At 36.0% G+C, this 21,506-nt stretch overlaps 2 protein-coding genes and 2 pseudogenes across 3 annotated transcripts; 2 read left to right on the forward strand and 2 right to left on the reverse strand.

The window, feature by feature from the left end:
• Positions 1-790: 790 nt before the first annotated feature.
• Positions 791-9,872, reverse strand: LOC116301187 (bifunctional epoxide hydrolase 2). The gene is made up of 19 exons (XM_031710211.2): positions 9,632-9,872; positions 8,804-8,888; positions 8,267-8,426; positions 7,412-7,599; positions 6,867-6,989; positions 6,619-6,687; positions 5,938-6,033; positions 5,718-5,796; positions 5,578-5,612; positions 5,189-5,215; positions 4,759-4,844; positions 4,085-4,196; positions 3,895-3,969; positions 3,493-3,535; positions 3,297-3,399; positions 2,899-2,968; positions 2,685-2,765; positions 2,172-2,230; positions 791-1,799 (listed from the first exon to the last, which is right to left on the reverse strand). The coding sequence occupies exons 1-19, from the start codon at positions 9,724-9,726 to the stop codon at positions 1,724-1,726; spliced, it is 1,662 nt and encodes a 553-aa protein (XP_031566071.2). The 5' UTR covers positions 9,727-9,872; the 3' UTR covers positions 791-1,723.
• Positions 9,873-9,964: 92 nt separating this feature from the next.
• LOC116301180 (rab proteins geranylgeranyltransferase component A 2) lies at positions 9,965-14,918 on the forward strand. The gene is made up of 8 exons (XM_031710202.2): positions 9,965-10,020; positions 10,272-10,338; positions 10,428-10,500; positions 11,007-11,134; positions 11,452-11,720; positions 11,902-13,035; positions 13,720-13,874; positions 14,096-14,918. Exons 1-8 carry the CDS (start codon positions 9,972-9,974, stop codon positions 14,414-14,416), a joined length of 2,196 nt encoding a protein of 731 aa, XP_031566062.2. The 5' UTR covers positions 9,965-9,971; the 3' UTR covers positions 14,417-14,918.
• A 258-nt stretch (positions 14,919-15,176) lies between these two features.
• On the reverse strand, positions 15,177-18,206 carry LOC116301198 (solute carrier family 25 member 36-A pseudogene; annotated as a pseudogene). Its single transcript, XR_016121625.1, has 2 exons — positions 18,050-18,206; positions 15,177-16,698 (listed from the first exon to the last, which is right to left on the reverse strand). The product of XR_016121625.1 is annotated as a solute carrier family 25 member 36-A pseudogene (transcript).
• A 1,005-nt stretch (positions 18,207-19,211) lies between these two features.
• LOC116301206 (solute carrier family 25 member 36 pseudogene) lies at positions 19,212-21,506 on the forward strand (annotated as a pseudogene).

Here is a 21,506-nt window from a genome sequence, read left to right on the forward strand (position 1 = left end):
GAAGGTCTTTCACATATAAAATGTTAGGCTGTGAAGGACTTTCACATATAGATATGATGTTAGGCTGTGAAGGACTTTCACATATAAATATGCTTGACAGCGAAGGTCTTTCACATATAAATATTGTTTCTGTTGAACACCCATGTTTGAACACAAACATGACTTATATGTCGGTATCTTGTCATATTTATCAAGAATTGTTCAAAATTGCAATAAAAGTAGAAAATTAATAAAGGAAAACTCAATGTAATGGAATTTTGTACATTTTTTCATAAAAAAATCCATGATGATAAGTAAAATGTTGTAAAAGCTGGAAAATGTACATTTTAATAAAGAATATTGATCCTGAATTTAAGGTACATTCTGTTTTGTTCATTTAACCATATACATAATCATGTTTCTTATAAATTTGTTCAAATCATGTGTATGTTTAGGCTAGTCCAAAAATCCAAATTTAAATTTAGGGTTGTTTGGGTAATAGTGAACAATCTGCACCGCACGGTAAGTGGTCGGTAACTCTGTTTGCCGACCATTTATCGTTATCTTACCGTTATCTTACAATAATATAAATATAGGCAATAACCTATAGGGCAATCTCTAAGAATAGCTGGAATGAATGATCATTTTCTTGTTTATTATTCTTGTCAAAAATACAAACTGGGGTTCAAACTGCAGAGTGGGTAGCCTGGCGACGAGGCTAGGATTCAATTATTTTGATCAGTGGGTGCGCATGACTTGTTTGTTTCTTTTCTGTGTAAAAAGCATAGGATTACAAGGTACAACACATTGATCAAATTACTGATATTTTTAATCAAAATACCAATGAATTTTAAATTTGTTATGTTCACAATGTCATAAATCATAAATAAATAGATTATCTCCATGATTTTGTTGTAAAAAATATAAAAAATGATTAACTTCTTAAGTAATCATTAAATTGGTTTACAATCAAGACAAGTGCATAATTTCAGACATAACAAAAGTTAAAATATCATTATCCCATTGATACAAATTGAATTTTTCAAATTAAATAGTTCCAGGATTATTTTGTTGAACATCATTCATGTTACGAGATTTATCAATGGATATTTTAAATCAACTCTGTGCATCACTCAATTAGTCTAGCTATCCTGAGTAGCTATTACCAATATCTGTTTCAATATTATCTTGTAAATAAACTTTGAAAATATGGTAATAAAGCTCAATCAATCAATCACATCTTAAATTTGAAAAATTATTGACATTATTGCATGTTCAGTAGGACGAGAAAACATGACCACCATGTAGGTTAATGTGACAGTTAAAACACCAAGAATGAATCCTTCGTTCAAATCAACCAACATGCATGTTATATTGAAGCTATATATGATTTGAAAAACCATAGTAGAGCTCTAATGATTAAGTACTGTAAGAAGATTAAGCACCACAGACTTTCAAATTAAACTGTCAGGACCATTTTGTATTCTGTGATCATTTTCTAAATCTATGAACATATATGATTTACTGCTACCAGCATTATCCTTTGACAAAACGTCATATTTAAATTTTCCTTATTATAGTTCAATTTTTAGTTAAATGTCCAAAGAGGTTGAATTGTCCCAGTGTGTATTATTAGTATTGATTATTGTTAGTATATTCCTGATTTGATAATAATACTAGCTGTCAACTGTCAGTGTTGGATATTTATACTATATACTAGTCAAGATGCTAATTAAGCCATTTCTTACAGTTTTGATGTGTCAGCTCCATCTTTGATTTTCTTCATCCAGTCGATAAGGATATTGTTTAGTTTTAATGGACTACAACAAAAAATATGTTTTCATTCATTTTATATTTTTTAAAAACAAGGTGAAAGAAAGAGAAATCTTCAAAGCAACAATAGAGGTTTTGCAGCATGTGATGGCAGCCATGACAACAGGAGGCAGGAACAATAGAATCTGGGCTAATCTGATTTACATGAGAAAGAATTCAGTCTCCCAGAGGGAAAAAGACACTATTGTTGTGTCTCCTGTCATTGCTGCTATCACGAAGGTGTGAAACCTCTATATAAGTAACAATATAAACAACATTTTCTACCTATACTATATATGCTTGATGCCCTGGCGGTGACATTGACAAGAGGTGGGTGTAATTGCTCACACCATCCCATTTGTGTTTTCCTATCAACTTACCAATCCAATGGAGTCCAGTGACTTGACTCTTCTATGTGCACTTGAGACAGCTTGACAGCCTAAAGAGAGAAATATTGAACAATTCACAGGAAGAACATCTCATGAAGAAATAGAAAACATGTACATGTACTACGTGCTGCATTTTATAAATTATGAAACTCGCAGAGGTTGTACTGCCTAAAGTGTAATTTAATACAGTACACAGCAGAGCAAGCAAATTTTTCTTTTTCATTTATGAAATAATAAAATAAATAAAATTATTTTGGATAGGAATACAACTGAAAGTGCATAAGCATGCATGCTATGTGCTCTCATAAAGCATGCACTCCCAACCAATCAGAACACAAAATTTATAGCTGTGCACAGTTATTTTTTACAAAGCACTGTATTTGATGAACCAATGGAATATCAATATTTAAAAAGTAAGCTGATTTACAAGGGCTTCAAAGCATTTACAGGATGAATAGTAAATGCACAAGACTAAACATATTTAATATATTAAATATAGATTACCCAGTCTTTCATGTGCGCACTTGACGCTGGACTTATAACTTGGTCTTGACCGCATGTGATCATCAGTGAAGGTTGCTGAATCTAAACAAAACCAACTATTGATTAACAATTGATATAATTGAATTATATTGTAAAACAATGATATGCTTGGCTTATCTTGTATTAATAAGAATCTAGAATCATATTACTTCTTGGTGTCATACTAAAATCTCACTTTTCTTCCAACAACTTTTAAGCTCCAAAGCCAGTTCCTTTCAGTGTTCCTGTACCAGTTAAGAGGTCCCCTAATGGATAGATGTGTTGTATTAGTAAGGAAGGAATGAAAAAGAGTGGTGAAAGCTTGGAGGATGGGAAAAGAGAAGAGAAGAATGGAAGGGAGGAAGAACAGAAAAGTGGGAGGGAAGAAGGAAAGAAAGGAGGGAGGGAGGGAGGGAGGGAGGGAGGGAGGGAGGGAGGAAGTGAGGAAGGGAGAGAGGGAAAAAGGGACGGAGGAAGGGAGGGGGAGGAAGGGAGGGAGGAAGGGAGGAAGGGAGGGAGGGAGGGAGGGAGGGAGGAAGGAGGGAGGGAGGGAGGAAGGGAGGGAAGGAGGAATATACACAACATCTAGAGTACCTGAAGCCAGTCTTAGTGAAGCTCTCTACAAAGTAATCCAAATCCTGCTCTGTTATCATGGGACTTTTTTCTACGTTCTCTGGAAAGCCTTTGAAGATTCCACCTACAAATGAGAAAAATCATTTAAGTGTGTTGTTGTTTTGATACTCGACTGGTACCTATTTTTCATCTGAATGAAATTTGATTTTGACTTTACCTCTTTCAAGCACATTGGCAGTAGAAAGCTCACCCCCCATCAACTATATGTGTGAGATTAAAAAATTAAAAAAAGACATAAGACTTTTGATAGCAGAAATGACAAACATCACTTGGAAAACATCTTTTTAAAATCATTGTTATTTTTGAATTATTTAATAGAATATGCCCATCATTTATTTTCACGGGCCAGCACAAACCTCCCCTGATGCCCTATCAACTAGCTTTTGGTCAGCATCACATTGTTACCTTAATGTCAGTGCACAATTATGCAGTAGAAAGCCATCTGTCATGAGATTGACATATGACTGACAAACAGCCATAAAATGACTGACAAACAGCCATCAAACCACCAAACGAACAGCCAGCAGATTGAAAGATAGATAATGAATTCAATTCATACCTGATCTGTTGAATATCTTAGCATGTAGATAAAAGTTTTCCTTAAGTCAGATTCAAACTCCTTTTCTGCTTCTCCCTTTGAAAAATAGAAAGTCAGCACTAGGTTATAAATTATGCAATTATCTCTGTCATAATGTTCATCTGGACAATAGTTTCGAAAACAGTAGAGAGAATGATGCATAATGTCATACCTCTTTGTGAAAGTACAGCTGATACTGAAATACCCCTGGTTTGGCTTGAAGAGCTTTGAGAGGATTTACTGTTGGGTTTGGTGGTTGGTACGGAGTCATGTTAGCTACGGCACTATAAATAAACAACAAGAAATATATACCCCAAGGAACCTTTAACCCTCTTCAACTGGGGGGAAATTTTAAAGAGATGTGCTTATTGAGCAAGGAATACTCCAGTTTCAGGTTCTCTGTTGCTTAGGGTTAGCCTCGATTTTCTGCAGAATATTCATGTGTTCTGACATGAGAGAAGGTCCTTTAAATTTCAAAGTGTTTGTATCACTCAATTTGTGCATTCTTTTCTTTACCGTTGGTATTTTTGAATATTTTTAGACATGATATGAGGCCAACCCTGAGTAAACGTGTCTGTAATCAAGGAATACAGTAATTTGGAACTCAAAAATGGTTTATTCATACAGTCGAACCTCTATTAAGCGGCCCTCTATTTAGCGGTCACCCTTTATTAAGCGGTCACTTAATAATTTCCTGAAATTCGCTTTTCTTACTGTATTTACTGTAAACTTGACCTCTATTACGCAGGTCACCTCTATTAAGCAGTCACCTTATGTTTCCTCAGGGTTGACCGCTTAATAGAGGTTCGACTGTATATATTCCATCATGACATCAGCTATACTCACCGTACTCTGTCAGAATAGTGAATAGCAAGGTCCCATGCAATTACACCACCCCAGTCATGGCCTACAACTGTTACTTGAGGTAGGAGCTACGTCGAAAAGAAAGAAAGGTTTGTAAAACACAAAGGGTACCATTGAGAATATACATTGCTAATACTGTAGCACCACAATTACTATAGAAAGCATAAAATATACTAAGAATGTAATAGTTTGCGTAAAATTTATCAGAAAGAAATCCATGAAAGATGTTAACTACTTATAATTCAATGCACATGATACCGTCAACAAAGCAGAGCACTAAACTAGCCAATATGCCTAAGATGGTGATGGTGATGATGCCATAAGATTTCAGAGACCATGCATTATTCCAGCTTACTTCTACTCAAGACATACTCGTTATTTATTTCTTCATTTATATTACAGTAGCTCTTACCAGACAATCCAGGAGAGAAATAATATCCTGTACATGATAGATAAAAAACATTAAGAAACTGCACTTTAATTTTGGAAAAAGAAAGGAGAGATGACTGATGATGGTAATGATGATGGTGATGGCGATGAGTAGGAACGTATGGTGATGATGAGGAATGATGCCTGTGATGATCATGATGATGGGATGATTATGATGACGGCGGGATGATATTAATGCTGGTGGTGATGATGCTGCTGCTGCTGATGATGATGATTGTGATTTGATGATGATGGTGATGATGATGTTTATAGTGATGAAGATGATAGTGATGATGATGAATGATGTTGTATTGATGATGAAGTGAATGATCGAATGAATTTGATGATTGTAATGATAATAATGATACCTACTTTTGATAAGTTTTCTCTGCCATAGGCTGCAATCTCTAAAATGGGAAGACGGAAAAGAATCATTTTTGAAAACCTGTATTTGTTATGACAATAAAAAAATCAAATCTGAAAAGACCTAATTGTCATAAATTTACATGTACCTGATGGACTGGTCGTCTGTCCGTATCCTCTAAGGTCTGGAGCAATAACCCGAAAACCAGCCAGTGCAAGTGCTGGGATCTGAAAAAGAAATCATTGCATAAAATTGCTGTGTATTTTTTTATTTTATTGTTTGAATAAATACACTATTAAAATTATTTAGTTATCATTTCCTGAAAAACAAAGTAAAGTAGTAAATAGTAAATTCCATTTCATATGTACCTGATATTTCCAAATGTACCAGAATTCAGGGAATCCATGCAAGAGAATCACAGCAGGACCTTGACCAACATCTACATAATGCATCTTGATACCAGTCTAGAAAGAGAAGCAATAGGATTCTCACTTTACTAGTTGTAACAAGTAGCCAACACAAAGCCAGCTTTAGTTCAAAATGTATTTGATGTTGTTTAGGCTTCCATTAATCAAGTATTCAGTGGTTCAAGTTAGTATTTTTTGGATTAACCAATGGCAAAAACCCAGACATCTTTGCCTCATGGATTAATATGTGTATTTGGGTGTGTTTGTAAATGTTACCTTTAAAAGTGCTTTTTTCATATTGGCTGAATCAAATATTAATTTTATGCAAGCACAGGTCCAACGTGTTTTTAAACGTGTGTGTGTGTGTGTGTGTGTGTAGAGTGGGATAGAGGAGGTGAAGTGGGCTGACTATGAATAGACTCCTTGTAGTACATTGATCAGAATGCAGCTCATTTTTGAAGTACATAACAATAGGTTTCCAATTCTCATGAGATTGAAATTCTTTTGTTTTTCCCTCCAAATTTTGAGGTCCTTTGATGTCACATGTACATGTAAAATATTTGGCCTACACCCCTAAACCCTTCTTCTGGAGCTGCAGCTGTATTTGTTTTTTGCTAAAATAAATCATATAGTCTTGCCTACCTTTAATGTCACAAAGCAATGTGGAACCTCATTAGGAGAACATGGTGAGACAGGATGTGGGGCAAACACCTTCAAGAAAAAGAATAATACATACATACATACATACATTTATTGAGGCTCCTTTTTACAAGGCTTTTCAGCAACAATACGTCATATTACTTGAAACACAACGTTTTGTAATATTCAGTGGTAGCTTATTATTGTCGTTTATGGGTTTCCTGTGTCCACCACAGGCACCCATTACTTACATCTACACCAGTAATCTCCTTTAGTGTTTTGAGTGCAGAAAAAGGATCTTTGACTTGAATTGTAGTCATTCCTAGCTCTTTTGCAGGCTTTAAGTTATTTGGCAGATCATCCAGCACTATGGCCTACAGAAAATCAAAAATCAATGAATGAGGAAAAGTGAAGACTAGATGCTTACATATGTAAACAAAAAAACATTCCCTAAACATCAAGATTGGATTGGATTGGATGACAATTGCTGGTTTTCAATCATTCTCAATGGAATGAAATAACAGAAGATAGGGCGGCCATGTTGGATGACATAACAAAAAATGTATTGATAATTCTTTTGATAAATTCAACCAAGATGGCAGCTAGGATGCCATGTGCTTACGATGAAAACACTCTTTAGCTTAGAGTATTATTTGTGCATGAGAAGACACATAAATAAGGATACAACTCTAACAAACAATTTCATCATTCTCAAGAGAATGACACATCATCATCTGAAATAACAAAGCAAGATGCCCAAGCTAAAAAAGGTTATCATCAAGGATAATTAACTTACCTTGTTAATATTGGCACCCATTTTCTCACAAACAACTTTGAATGCTTCACCATCAGGTTTGCGCAGCCCCAATTTACAAGACTCAAATACATCATCAAAATAATACCTGAGCCTCATAAGATTGGACACCAGTAGACCAGTTTCTGTGTCGTCTGTCCAGTTATTGGTTAGAATGCAGGTTTTTATGCCTATTAAAAACAATTTACCAGTATATGTTGAGGGTATAAAAGAATGTCACTCTTGCCTTGGTTTATTTGAAGTGGCTAGCATTTAATAGCCAGTGGGTAACCAACCTCTTAACCCCATTAATTCCTTGATCAAGTTGGAATTTAGAAGTTTATTTTACCAGAGGGAGGAAAATTGGAGTACTCAAAGAAAAAGCCTTAAAGCAAAGAAGAGAATCAACTAGAACTTCTACTCAAATTTGACACCAAGTCTGGGTGAGAGGTGAGCTCTATGTTAAGGGATATTTAATAGTAGTGGTATTATTAGCCAGTAATCTCTTCTAGAGTCTCCTAATTCATTACACAAACACATTTTCTCAACCCACTAGCTATCTAAGAAATTTCAATTTTAATTAAATTCCAGTCATGGGAGTCAAGGGTCACGTACTAGTACACGTAGTACGTATGCACACACCTCTCAACTCTGGGTTCTCTGGTTCGATTCCTGGAGTCTATGCATCACATGTGACCAGAGTTTGTTAGGTCTCTCCCTTGATTCAAAGGGTTTTTTCCAGATTTCAACCCTTCACAAAACTTTATAATTCCAATTTGATTTTTGAGCTACGTTTGATCAGCCCAGAGGTTATTTTAGGATTGGAAGTCGATTTTATTGGGAAGTACATTGTCTCACCTTTCTCTCTTAATGCAGCAGAAGCATTGAGCATTTCAGGGACAGCATTTAGAGACTTCGGAATTTTCTTAAAGAGACCCTCTATGCTGAAGTCCTTGTGCAGTTTTATACCTTCCTCATCAGCCAGCTTCAACACTAGTTCATCTGCTAATTTATAAAACTACAAGATAACAAATAACTGTTTAAGAAATATAGGGGCTTATTCAGGATCTCCAATGAAGAGTTATTTATCTCCAGTTATTGACACCTTAAGATTCCTCCTGGATATGATCCAAAATTAGAAGACTATAATCAGAGGCAGATGTTGGAATGCCCAAAAGAGAGGGGGGAGGGGGGAATGAGACAACTTTGAAAAAAACACATCATCAACTAAGAATGAGCAAAAAAAGAATCCCTCAAAAAATATGTGGGGGTGAGGGAAGGGGGTAGGGCCACACTGTCTCTCACCTTAGTATCTTGCTCCTGATGATAATATAATAAATCTCAATCTTTCATGATTAATTGAAGTAGTAATATAATATATCAGTATAAATGTACCTGGGATAAGGAAATTATACCAACTTCTAACTGAAACATCGGGTGCATTTCATCACTCGGAAGGAACAACTTCTGAAGCAGCTGACTATTAAATGTATTGGAAAAACTGATTTGCACTTATTTTCATGAATATATGACCTCAGTCTAAGTTCCACATAGTTAGAAATAATGGCTGCTCAATAGCTGGAATAATCACTGGTTACACTGGTATTGATCAACATGAAACCAGTCAGGGTGTCCAATCAATAAGACTGGCCTACGATTGGATGTAAGGTGTTTACATGGCCAGACAGATTTTCTTTGATTGGCCATTATTTTGAGCCCTGGTATGGCTTTTGGCTTTCATCAATCAAGAACTGCTAACACAGACCAGTAGAAATTTGATTGATGAAAACCACCAAGAAAACCCCATGGAGCCACCTTAAATTTTCTGTCAACACGTTTTCGAAAGCCATTAAAATGATTGAATGCTATGAATAATTGCCATTAAGATGTCAAATGATTTTCTAAACTGATTTACAGTATATGAAATTTGCATATTTGTTATAAATTATTGAAAACTTATTGCAGCTCAGGATTCTCGCTCTTATGTTGTCTATAGATAACCAAATCGTTTTTATACCACAAATATAAGAAGTTGAATGTTATTGAATGTAAACTTAATTAAGCTTAATTTGACCTATCAGCTTATTTATATTTTTCGACAACGCAGCCTTCAGCATTCCTCTCAAAACAAATCAAAAGCACTTCAAATAGACCATACATCCACCATAGATACAATATTAACTCATTTTATAGTTCATCAACTCAGAAATTTGGATGACTGACCTTGGAACGCCCTTTTCCCAGGCAAACTGTTGGATAGTATAGACTGGTGTAGTTGCTACAACCCCACCAAGGTCAAATATCACTAGTTTTGACATCCTGACTTCCTAATCAATCAAGAATAAACCTCTCAGATGCGATCACACGGTATAATGAGGCTTCAAATATAATTTTTGGAAGAATTTTTTCGCTACTGAACACTCAATACAAACAAGGTCCGAGTGTCCTTACATGAGAGAAGTCTGGTAAAGACAAGTCAAATTCAGCCAATAAGACTTAGCGTTAGATTTGACGTCCTCTTATCCAATCAGCTGTTTTGTACTATTTATTTTAGATTTTCAAGATGGAGGAGGACTTCCCTACAGAATATGATGCCATTGTTCTTGGAACAGGTAAATATACTATTTATCACTCTTTGATCTCGAAATAAAAAGTGTTAATTTGTACATTAAGGATTGCACTAGCCTTATGATCAATTTTATTATAAATAATTGCCAGTAAAATAGTTATTCTCTATCATTTTTCATGCCCCCTTCCTCTTGTCACTATTTTGATAATCACGAGAATTTCTCGTTGTTCCCTTGAGGAATGAAGGCAGAGATAAACGTAATGACAAGAATAAATTGCTTGATTTTAAAACTAGGTCTACCAGAGTCAGTAGCGGCTGCAGCTTTGGCAAGGGTTGGTCAGAAAGTTCTACATTTAGACAGGTATTCAAAATAAAAGGCTTGTTTCAGTTTTCATAGTTGAGCTTTACTTTTAGTGCTAATTCTTTGATGTCATTTTTGTCGTTGTAAAGAAATGATTATTATTCAAGTCAATGGACAACCTTCACTTTTGATGGACTTCTAAAGTGGATTGAAGAAAATCAGGTGAAATAATATAAATAAGAATTTAATAAAAAAGAAAATCCAAATCCTTGGTTATGAGCTGTATAGGGCAATTCTCTTTTGATGTCAGTGATCATGAAGTCACCTTCACTGGTGGGAGAATGAGAATGTAAATGATGAAAACCGTTGTTAATTAAAGAGGTTGTTCCAGTGAAGTTGTAAGCCCCCCCGGCTTATACAGGTATAAGCCAACCCCTGGTATTTCATGTTTATTTTGTTAATGTGCACCCATGGCCTGAAGAAAAGAAGTGTCAGATGACTGCTATGAAGCACCAATACTCCATTTTACAGTACCATTCAGTGACCACTAATGATAATTCCAAGCTGAGGTTGGAGTTGCTGTGCATGATAAAAAATATAGTTTTGCTACGTACAGAGACTCCAGCCTTAACTTGGAACGTTCATTCGTGGTCACTGAATGGAACTATAAAATGGAGTATTTGTGATTTTTTAAAATCTGAATAATACTTATAATGATTATATTTCAGACAACTACACCATCCGAGGGTACAGCTTCAAGCCCTGAAGAAAATACAGACAGTGATGATAGACAAGCTTTTCCAATTCCTCATAAAAGTAATACAATCAGTAACTTAGTGACAAAGTCTTATTTCAGGTGAGTTAATGTGCGGACACACTAACAAGGGCCACTTGAATAAAACTGACCAATCAGTAAACTAGACAGAGATTGAACTGATAACAGTGTTAGCCAATCAGATTATCACGTTCTTACGCTCTCTCTCTATGGATGTGCTATCTGATTGGCTGGTTAAGAATATTGAACTAAATGTCGCAAAACGATTGGTTAATGATAATAGTTTATCAAAGTGGTCTCTGTTCCATTTTTGCAGTTCTCGGTTTCTCAGAGTGCTTTTTGAGCTTTGATGCACATTGAATATTCTACATCTCTATTTTTTGCTTCTTTTTATTTAGAACAACGAGAAAACAAGAAGAAAAGGAAGAGACTAGTAAAACAGAAGTAGCAGAAGTCAAAGAAAATGAACCAAACCGAAATGAAAAAGATAACCAAAGTACAGATCAGCCAGAGCAAAGCGAGCAAACTTTGACTCGAGATGGTGAGGGTGAGAGAGAATCAGAAGATGAGCATAATGAAGAGCAAGCACAAGCAAAGGCCGAAGAACAAGCTAAAGAGGCAGAGAGTGATTCAAAGCCAACTGATGCCCAACAAGAAACAGCTATAGGTTAATCACACAAACATTACATTTTGTTTTGTTGTAGATCATATATGTATAATGATTGACAGATATTTCTTCCTGAGGGAAATGATAAAACTCAGATAAATATCTTATTACATCCTTTTAGTAAGAGCTAGAAGTACCAATGACAACTTAATTGAAAAATATAATTAACGTTTTACTATAGATTCCAGTGATGCCCATTCATCTGCTGAGGATTCCAAAACACAAGAAAATATTTCGGACACTAACAGAGGATCATCAGCTGAAGAAGATCTTCCAGAAACAGAAGAAACAATTGAAGAGAATCAGCCTCCCCAAATACCTGAGTTCTTTAGGCAACGGGCGGCTCCAAAACCTCCTGTCAATAAAGATATGATTTACGAAGACTTTGAACAATATTTTAGACAGTTTAATATCGATCTTGCTCCAAAAATGCTTTTCTCAAGAGGGCCATTAGTTGAAGCCATAATAAGTGCCAACATCAGTCATTATGCAGAGTTCAAGTCTGTTAACAAAATTGTTACATACCTGAATGGGAGTATTGAAGATGTGCCCTGCTCAAGGTCAGATGTTTTCAGTAGCAAGCTCATTTCTGCCATTGAGAAAAGGACCTTGATGAAGTTTTTGACTTTCTGTATCGATTATGAAAATCATGAAAATGAGTACCACGAATTTGTTGATAAGCCATACGTTGAGTTCCTAATATCAAGAAGGCTGACTCCAAATCTCCAGCACTTCGTATTACATGCCATTGCTATGGCAACAACAAGAACAACGACAATTCCTGGCTTGAAAGCCACCAAGGCATTCCTTCAATCTCTTGGCCGCTATGGTAACTCACCTTTTATCTGGCCTATTTATGGAATTGGGGAGCTCCCTCAAGCTTTTTGCCGCATGTGTGCAGTCTTTGGAGGCTTATACTGTCTGAGGAAGAGTGCAGAATGCGTCATAGTTGACCCAAGTGACAATACATGTACTGGAATAATGTTAGACGGGCAACTGCTCAAATGTAGATGGCTTATCATAGAGCACTCATATTTACCAAATACATGGCAAAAGGAAACAACACAATTTGTCTCCAGAGCTGTCTTTATTACTGACAAGTCTCTAAAAGTATCAGATCATGGAAATGTTACATTTTTAGCCATGCCAAAACCAAACAATGGTGGACAAATAAAGGTTTACGAGTTGGGTAGCTCTACAGCAGCTTGTCCTAGAGGCCTTTATGTAGTTCATTTTGTGACAGAAAGTTGTGGTACTGCACAAGAAGACTTGCAAGATACAGCTGAAATGTTGCTGCATTTTCCTACTAGTGATGGTGAGACATTGCTATTGCTCATTATCATTGTCATCATCATATGCATCAACATCACCATAAGAACCCCATCATCACAATCATCCGCATATATCTAAGACCAAACAAAAAAATAAGTGTTCCCTGTTGAGCGACCAACCCTAATTTTCTTGCCAATTTTTGCCAACCCTAATATTTTCTCCATTCCCAAATGCACCACAGGGTTCCCAGTAAGCTCATTTCCACTGTTGTATCAGTAAAAAAAATCCAACCTACCCACCCCAATTATTTTTCTCATGCAACAGGAAACACACTAATTTTTTTGTTTGGCCTAATAACACTATGCTTCCATGAATATTACTATCAACATCATACTCATGACATCGAACTTTTTGGTGACCGTAACACAATCCAAGCTAGCGCCAAAAAGGTGAATTTCATCTGCATTGACATCACCTTTTTCAGATCCCCATCATCACCATCTTTTGCTTGATCCGATAACACCAACTATGCTACCATGAATATCACTATTGTCATGAATTTTATGACATCATTATCATCAACATCATAATCTGCATAATTGACATCATCACAGGTGTCAGATCCTCTATCATCACCATCAACTGCAACGTATATATCTAATAACAATACCATGAGTACCAATTTTCAGTAGAGTAATGCTAAAAAGTTGTTGAATTTCAATCACAGATGATCGAGAGAGCACCAAGCCTGTAGTACTATGGTCCATGTACTTCAACCATGCTGCATCCGATCAAACTACTGTTCAAGATACTTTACCTTCCAACATAAAAATGACCGTAATGCCTGGTGCAATGCTGGGGTTCCACCAAGCCATGCAACAGGTACATGTACTAGCAATAGACCCCTCATACCTGGGAGTCAAAGCAATAGAAAAAAACATCTTCAATCGAAAAAATATTTCAATTCTCAAGAGAAGGAAATTCTGTTGTTTTGATCACCAGATAGGGAATTAAGATATCACTATTTTCCTATATTTCCCAGACCACGTCATTTACCTTGACTATTATTTTTGTTGATCATTTACTATTTATCATATATGTAGGCAAAGACGATATTTCAAAGCATCTGTGGTACCGATGAAGAATTCTTACCTGCAATACCAAACCCAGAAGACATCATTATGGATGACGTAAATGAACAACCAGGCAACAACGTTGGCATTGGTACTACTCCCAGTGATGAAGAGGCTCAGGATGGGGCTGGGGATCCCGATGGAAGCAACCATTCCCATGATGTACCTGAGAGTGTTGCAGTTGAGGGTGTGAGTGGTGAATCAGCAAGTAGTAGCACAGATAAGGATGTAAACATCAGTGATGCAAGTAATGCACCGGATAGTGATGCAACTGAAGGGAATAGTGCATAATCAATTTTGTGACACATCATGTGAGCTTTTTTTTTTTTAACCCCTTAAGAGGGGTTCTGGTAGAAAAAGATGAAAATCGAGGTGTAGGTGTCAATATGAAGAATTTTATCTGGGGTAAACAAAAGCACACACAATGGGAAGATATTGAGGACGATGGCCAATAATCTAATGAAATTCATGCTATCTTTTTAAATTATACAATAGACATGTCAGTTGGCTAGTAGCCTGGTTTGGTTGTGATCGTGGGGAGTGAGTGAAGAAGAAAAGAAGAGGTGAGAGAAATGGGAAAAGAGGCCAGTTTGCAAGGCCTGGTGTAACCTAAGTTATTATGACCACCTCCCACATGCCCAAAACTGACAATTTTGTTTGCTGCATGCAGTTAATGATCAAGGCAAAACAAAATATTGATGTTTAAAAAATCATGATCAATAAATTTAATCAAATCTTGTGATTGAAAAACTTTGTTGCACGTTTAACAATAAAGACATTAATTTTTTTAAAAGATTTTTTGTGATAATGTATTTGAAAGAAACAAGTTGAATGGTAAAATACTCTATGATGGCTTTCTCTCTGAGCCAATCAAAAACGGTTAAATGTTCATCCAATCACAATGCCCGTTGAAAGCACAAATATTGTAACATAAACTGAGGCACTGTGATTGGATAAAATTAATTTCTTTGCTTTTTGATTGGTAAGGGGGCAAAAGCCATTGCAAGGCATCAGAATGTACTCAAGAAAATGTTTCTTTTGTCCTCTAGGCTTCATCCACAAATAATACTTTAATTCATCATTCAATTTTACTACCACGTTGGCAGGTACTTGGATAAGAGTCATGCAGTAGTTTAAAAGCTTTGGACCTTTATTTTCCTGTCATCAAAATATTGTCCCTGGGTTCCGCCTTGTAAATATGGAAAATTATAAACAAAGTATTATCCTCTCAAGTTTGATGAAAATAATCCAGTTTATAGCTTGCATCTTTACGTTATTAAATTCTGCTCGTTTTAAATAAGGTGGAATATTATAGTGACTTTGTAAACTATAGAGAAAATATAAATAATAATTCTAAATTTGAGGAATTTATGAATTTGTGGTTACTGAAATCTGGAATCCAAGGAACTTGGGGAATGTCTCGGAGTCAGATATACTATTCGACAATCGTGACAGATTCCTTAACTTTTTGGGACAATATTTTTAAGGAAGAGCTGGTTGTTGTAGAATGTTGTGACGTTCTGTCAAATAAATAACTCCCTCGTATGTACAAAACATGATCGTGATGAAAGGCACTTGTCTAATGAGAGCAGTTGCAGCACCTCCGTACAATCCACTTAACTTCTCTTCCTGGAGGACAGTCTTTAACGTTTGCGTTACTGTTTTATAACATCGTTGGCCTAATACATTGCTCTCCTGTTGTCGAAGTCTAGTTCTTACAACTTCATAAGGATAACAAGTTCCCATCGATACAATTTTTGCTGTTCCTGCTGCTAGCATACACTCGATTAAATTAAAAGAATCATCCTTCGATTTTCCTTGGATTTCAAGTAGTGCCTTTTTTAGGTTCTCATAAATAGCAAAGTGAAGAGCAACTTCCGTCATTCCCAGATAACTTGCATTAAGTCCACGATAGAATGTTCTAAGTCCATTTTCTTGGTAGGCTTGGCGAATAGTTTCGACCAGCGATAATTCTTTCCCTTGACTAAAGTTGAGCTGAAGTCTCGTTTTGAGAAACCACAGAGGGTTGGTAATGGTAGAATTAGTAAATTGTGCTGTAGCTCCAGATAAAAGATACACTGGAGTGCTATCAGGCGCGAATAATAACCCGGCTTTGCTATTCAACATTTCCTTGGCTTTCTTATAAGTAGTGAAGTAAATCGCTCGAGAGGGTGTGACAGCCATCAGGGTAGGGCAGAGCCCTTTGAACAGAGATCGCAAACCTTCACTTCTCGCCATAAACTTGCCATAAGATATCAAGCCTACAAAGTACACCGGTCTTGTGGCGCCGTGATATGATGCGAAATTCATCATCGGCCCCGATATCCTCTGCAAACGAAATGCTGACGATTGCAGTCTGGTTTGTATGACATCGAGAGGGCATGTTAGAACTACCGCTGCGGAACCACCAATACCACCAGCTACTAAATCTACCAGCATAGAACGATTTCTTTCCGGTGGCGGTTGGGTTGACACTTTTCCATTTTCTACGGCTCTATTCGTTATTCTCCATTTGTCTCCTTGCTCCAACAATGTTTCTGATATTCTTTTCATCTCTGTAGGAATTTAATTTTCTGCAATAAAATAATAATAATAATTAATTTAAAAGCCCTTACTGACTTACAATTTCAAACATTTTATCTGCTTACGGCTAGAAAGCACTCTCCTCCCTTAGACGTGGTTTATGGCTCTTTCTTTTTTGGTCAGTAGGAAAACCGGTAAATTCAAAATAACGAACGCCCAAAGCCGTCTCAGTCAAATGGCCGATATTGAAACAGCTTTCAACTGGAAGTCTCGTAAACATAACTCTGCGCTATCAACAATTGAACTATTTGCTGCGGTGCAAAGTACTAGATTAGTCAGTTTGAACGAACAATAGAATCAACTCCGAGTTTAAACAGAAAAACCAGTGAAGACGAACTCAGACATCATGTAGTGTTTTATCATGAAAACCAGCCAACACGTCGTATGCCATTTTAAATTGCGACGTATTTCCGGGTCCCAATCTCTCACAAAAACCGCTAAAATAAAGCGAAAAACATTCTCAATGATTTAATCTTTACTTTAAACAATTAAGTATTTAGGGCAACAATCATGTCATGGAGAAAAAGTAAGTAAATTTTTTATAAAAGTGCTTTTTGCTTTGCACCCGGAAGTCGTTATTCCATACGACTGACGTCACAGCATTAGCGGATAGAAATGTCAAGTTAACCTTTTAAATGATCGAAACAGAATTGCCTAGAATTCGAAGGATTTCGATCTATGCCAAGACGTCCGAGCCTCCGCTCTTTTAATAACTCTTCGGAACAGTCTGAATATTAATAAATTTGTTAAGAATGTCAAACTTGAATTTCAAAAAATTCCTTTTCTATTACATAAACATAACCATAAACAAAATAAGAAATACAAAGGGACTTTTGACTGGCAAAAATGTGAAACCAACATTTTTGCCTACATCCAAAATAATTTGTCTTCCTGTGCGTACAAACCTTTTTCTAGGAGTTCAGTTGTGTGGCAATGTATTCGCTAATCTATGAACGTGCGATTTGAAAACCTTCTCCCACTTTAGTTAATATGCCCGAGACATACCTTAATATTTATGAAATGATTTAAAAAATTTTGCAGTCTTATTAGAATTTATCAGAACCACACATCCCCCGGTTTTTGATTTAAAAATGTACTATATTAGTCATATTTCAGTTACTGCAGCTTTTGGCCATATATTCTTCAGAATAGAAATCGGTCACTCGCTGCGATATTATAGTTATAACAAAATAACCGCTGTTCGAATATCACTCACATAACAGCAAAAAACATCCAGAAAATTAGTATCATAAAATACAATGCTTAAAGTGTCTATGGTCACAAATATTTTGAACAATAACTGAATTCTAATATGTATAAAAGAACTGATAGTATTCTTACCTTCTTTCAGCAGTATAAGGTCTTCCGCAACTCTGATCTATCTGAACATTCTGCTCGAATAATGCAAAACGGATAGAAAATGACGTCATTCCATGACGTCACGTCCCTCGTTTTGATTGGTTATCGGCACTGTCAAGGTCAGTTTAAATCAATACTTACAGCCGATCTTTTTAGGGCCAAGACTTTAAAACACATGCGTATTTTGTAGTCAAATCCAGTGATAATAAATTAAAATGTTGATGATATGGTGATAATATATCGATTAGAATACTGTGTCTGTTTAAAGAAATGAATACATAAGTTAACTGATATAAGTTCATGTTCTTCAAACAAACTTCTCGTTCACTTTTAGTTAAAAACTCCATAAGAGAAATTAACTCATCCTTGTGCAAGCGAACAGAATAGTGTATAAATTATAGTTCAATTTTATGAATATTTTGAATGGGCGTCTGCTAGAATTACAGTATAAGCGTACGTGACCTACTACACATTCTAGGTCAATCTTAGTCCCTCTACTACGCGTTCATACATATTCATATCAGCAGGCACGTAACATTCAAATTTGTTCGTTCATATATTATTCGTTCATTTATTAATTTCTTTTTTCCTCTCTTTTCGTTTCTTTATTTCGTTCGTGGTTGATACTCACTCTAGGGTTTTTTTCTTTCTTTCTTTCTTTCAATCGATGTTTCGTATGACAAGAAAGCACTTTTCAAATATCGCACGACTAATGTAAAATATTTCTTCCCTTGATTTTTGTGATCAAACTAAAAACTCCCAAGATTACCTAGCCTGCGTTGCCTGCGTAGCCGGCTAAAAAGAGGGCCGGCTACGCAGGCTAAAGATTACCGTGAATAACTGTTAGCAGGCAGTTGGGTTCCGAAACGTGAGATAGATCATGTCCTTGTTACACAACACTTGCCTCACTGGTACGCTCGCTCACCGTTGCTAAGAGTCAGTACGATCGCTGAACGAAAACTTTGAAATAATATACACTCTAAATATCATATTAACTTTATTTTCAAAGAAACAATGGAAAAGTTTAACAATTTCTTTTTGCAACAATTAATTTTTATAAAGTTTAAGTTAAGGTGGTCCGTTACTCTTTTGTGTGACGCAATCCCACTACCTAATAAGGATATAAGGAAGGCGTATACTGACGTCATCTCCACACGGGTTCCAAACTGCGCGATGTGGCACATATTATATTCGACGAAATTGTCGAAGTTTGGTCGGATTTTCATACTTTATCATCGACTAATCTCTGAATTTATACGAAAATGAGCATTAGAAGAATATGTAGAAGGTGAAGGATCGAAATTTAGAATGTTTTCAGTCAATTATATATGATTTTCTTCACTAGTTAAACATTCTGTGACAGTCAATATGGCGTCTGATGTTTCAAGGAGACCTTCAGCGCTTGCACATCTGGTTGGAGGAGGATTAGGAGGATGTATGGGAGCTCTTGTAACTTGTCCTTTAGATGTGATTCAAACAAGACTTCAGTCGTCAGCTTTCAAGCTACAACGTTCGTTTAGTAAGGCCACAGCGCCGGCTATTTCGACAGCAAGTGTTGGGTCTAGTGCAACGTTCACAACCAGAACTTCACGGAACTATAAATTCACAGGGATTTTATCTTATGCTCGCTACATGGCTAAAAGTGAAGGCTTTTTTGCTCTTTATAAAGGCCTTGCACCTACTCTGGTTGGCGTTATTCCTTCCAGGGCCATTTATTTTGCAGCTTATTCAAAGTTGAAGGACTTTTTCAATCGTTCAGGATTTTTCAAAGAAAATGGCAATCTGGTTAACATGAACTCTGCTGCTATTGCTTCATTCATAAACCACACATTAACGAATCCTTTGTGGTTCGTAAAAACTAGGCTACAGTTAGAAAATCAAGGTCCACAGAGAGTCAGCTTCATAGAAATCATCAAAAAGGCTTATAACGTAGAAGGGTTTCGAGCTTTTTACCGAGGAATAACAGCATCGTACATGGGTATCTCAGAGACAGTTATCCACTTCGTCATATACGAACGCGTCAGAGCCAAACTTTTAGAATTTCACTACAAAACTCACAAAGATTTGAAAGTTTTTGAATGCATGTTTGCAGCTGGACTTACTAAATCTATTGCTGCGACCTTGTGCTACCCACACGAAGTCGCGAGGACTCGGCTACGACAGCAAGAAAGCAATTTTCTTGGTCAACAGAAGTACCATAAGTTCTTCCAGACACTGAGGACTGTGGCGAAAGAAGAAGGCTTTCGTGGTTTATACGGGGGGTTGGGAACGCATTTAATCCGACAAGTTCCTAACACTGCGATTATATTCTTCACTTATGAAGGATTTCTTTATATACTAGAACGAAATGATGAGATATAAAATGAAAACTTACCACCAACAGACAGACAGACATTATACTTTTTACCTAGCGTACGTGCCACATAGAAAAATCCATACGTCGACACCATGACCATTCTTACCAAGACCTATGAAAATTATTAGGTATATCATTATTATCAAAGGCAGATTGACTTAAAAAGTATTGTGCTACAACAGAATCTAAAGTCAGTTACAAATTCTGTCAGTACACAATATTATGTTATACTTATTATTATAATTGGGATTATTTAAACTTTGTAGGAGAAACGAAGTAGCCCTCTTTAAAAAGGGGCTAAAGCCCTGGCTAAAAATGTCAACAACAAAAATGTCAGGAAACATCGGGAAACAATGTTTCCATGCGTCTTGGAAACATGAAATGTTTCTGCCGCACAGCAAAAACATTTCTTGTGTCTTGGAAGCACAATTTGTTGCACGCAGCAATGTTTCGCATGTGGCTAAACTGGGAAACATTGAGGAAACATGCGCGTGGTAAACATGTTTCTGGAAAATGTTTCCTCATTTAGCAAGGGCCTAAGTTTTGTTCTGATGAAAACAATTCTAAGAATTCTTACAAAGGGAGTTAGGCTAAGTGGAAAAATTTATTTATTTATGTTCAAGTTAAAGAGCTAGTTTAATTAAATAAAATTAGTATGTAAGCAATATTGCAATAGCATGGAAGCAAAAAAAAAAGAAAGAAAGAAATATAATCAAGTAATTTTTCTCCTGATGCCTAACGAAAGAATTATATTTTTTGAATATTAACTTGTGTATTGGCATAAGATTAGCTTAGAGTAAGGAAGATAAGAAGTAATGGAGCTATATTTCAAGCTCTACATGTTTTAAGAAGGCCCAAGTTTGCATTCTTTTGGGGAACACCATGCAAATTGTAATGAAAATAATTTGATTTTGTGAGTTAGAAAAAAAAAGAATTATAAACAAACTATATGTTTACAACTGTATATATGTAAAGCCATTCTTATTAACTTTGATAAATGTAAGTAATATTTTAAACCTGTTTGCAATATATTTAATATCGAGTTTATTGTAAAAGTGTGTAATAAAATCAAGTAATGAAATA

Source organism: Actinia tenebrosa, unplaced genomic scaffold (genome assembly GCF_029948245.1).
Source record: "Actinia tenebrosa isolate PJP-AT-01 unplaced genomic scaffold, QUT_ActTen_1.0 PGA_scaffold6__47_contigs__length_16458017, whole genome shotgun sequence".
Taxonomy (NCBI): Eukaryota; Metazoa; Cnidaria; class Anthozoa; order Actiniaria; family Actiniidae; genus Actinia; species Actinia tenebrosa.

Bases quoted from the DNA above. Each gene is read 5' to 3' on its own strand.
- LOC116301180 (XM_031710202.2), top strand. From the start codon at position 9,972: ATGGAGGAGGACTTCCCTACAGAATATGATGCCATTGTTCTTGGAACA. The intron at 10,021-10,271 runs GTAAATATACTA...TTTTAAAACTAG, and splicing joins TGCCATTGTTCTTGGAACAG to GTCTACCAGAGTCAGTAGCG. The intron at 10,501-11,006 runs GTGAAATAATAT...ATTATATTTCAG, and splicing joins AGTGGATTGAAGAAAATCAG to ACAACTACACCATCCGAGGG.
- LOC116301187 (XM_031710211.2), bottom strand. From the start codon at position 9,726: ATGTCAAAACTAGTGATATTTGACCTTGGTGGGGTTGTAGCAACTACA. The intron at 8,889-9,631 runs GTCAGTCATCCA...TACATTTAATAG, and splicing joins TGGGAAAAGGGCGTTCCAAG to TCAGCTGCTTCAGAAGTTGT. The intron at 5,613-5,717 runs GTACATGTAAAT...TTCCCATTTTAG, and splicing joins ACAGACGACCAGTCCATCAG to AGATTGCAGCCTATGGCAGA.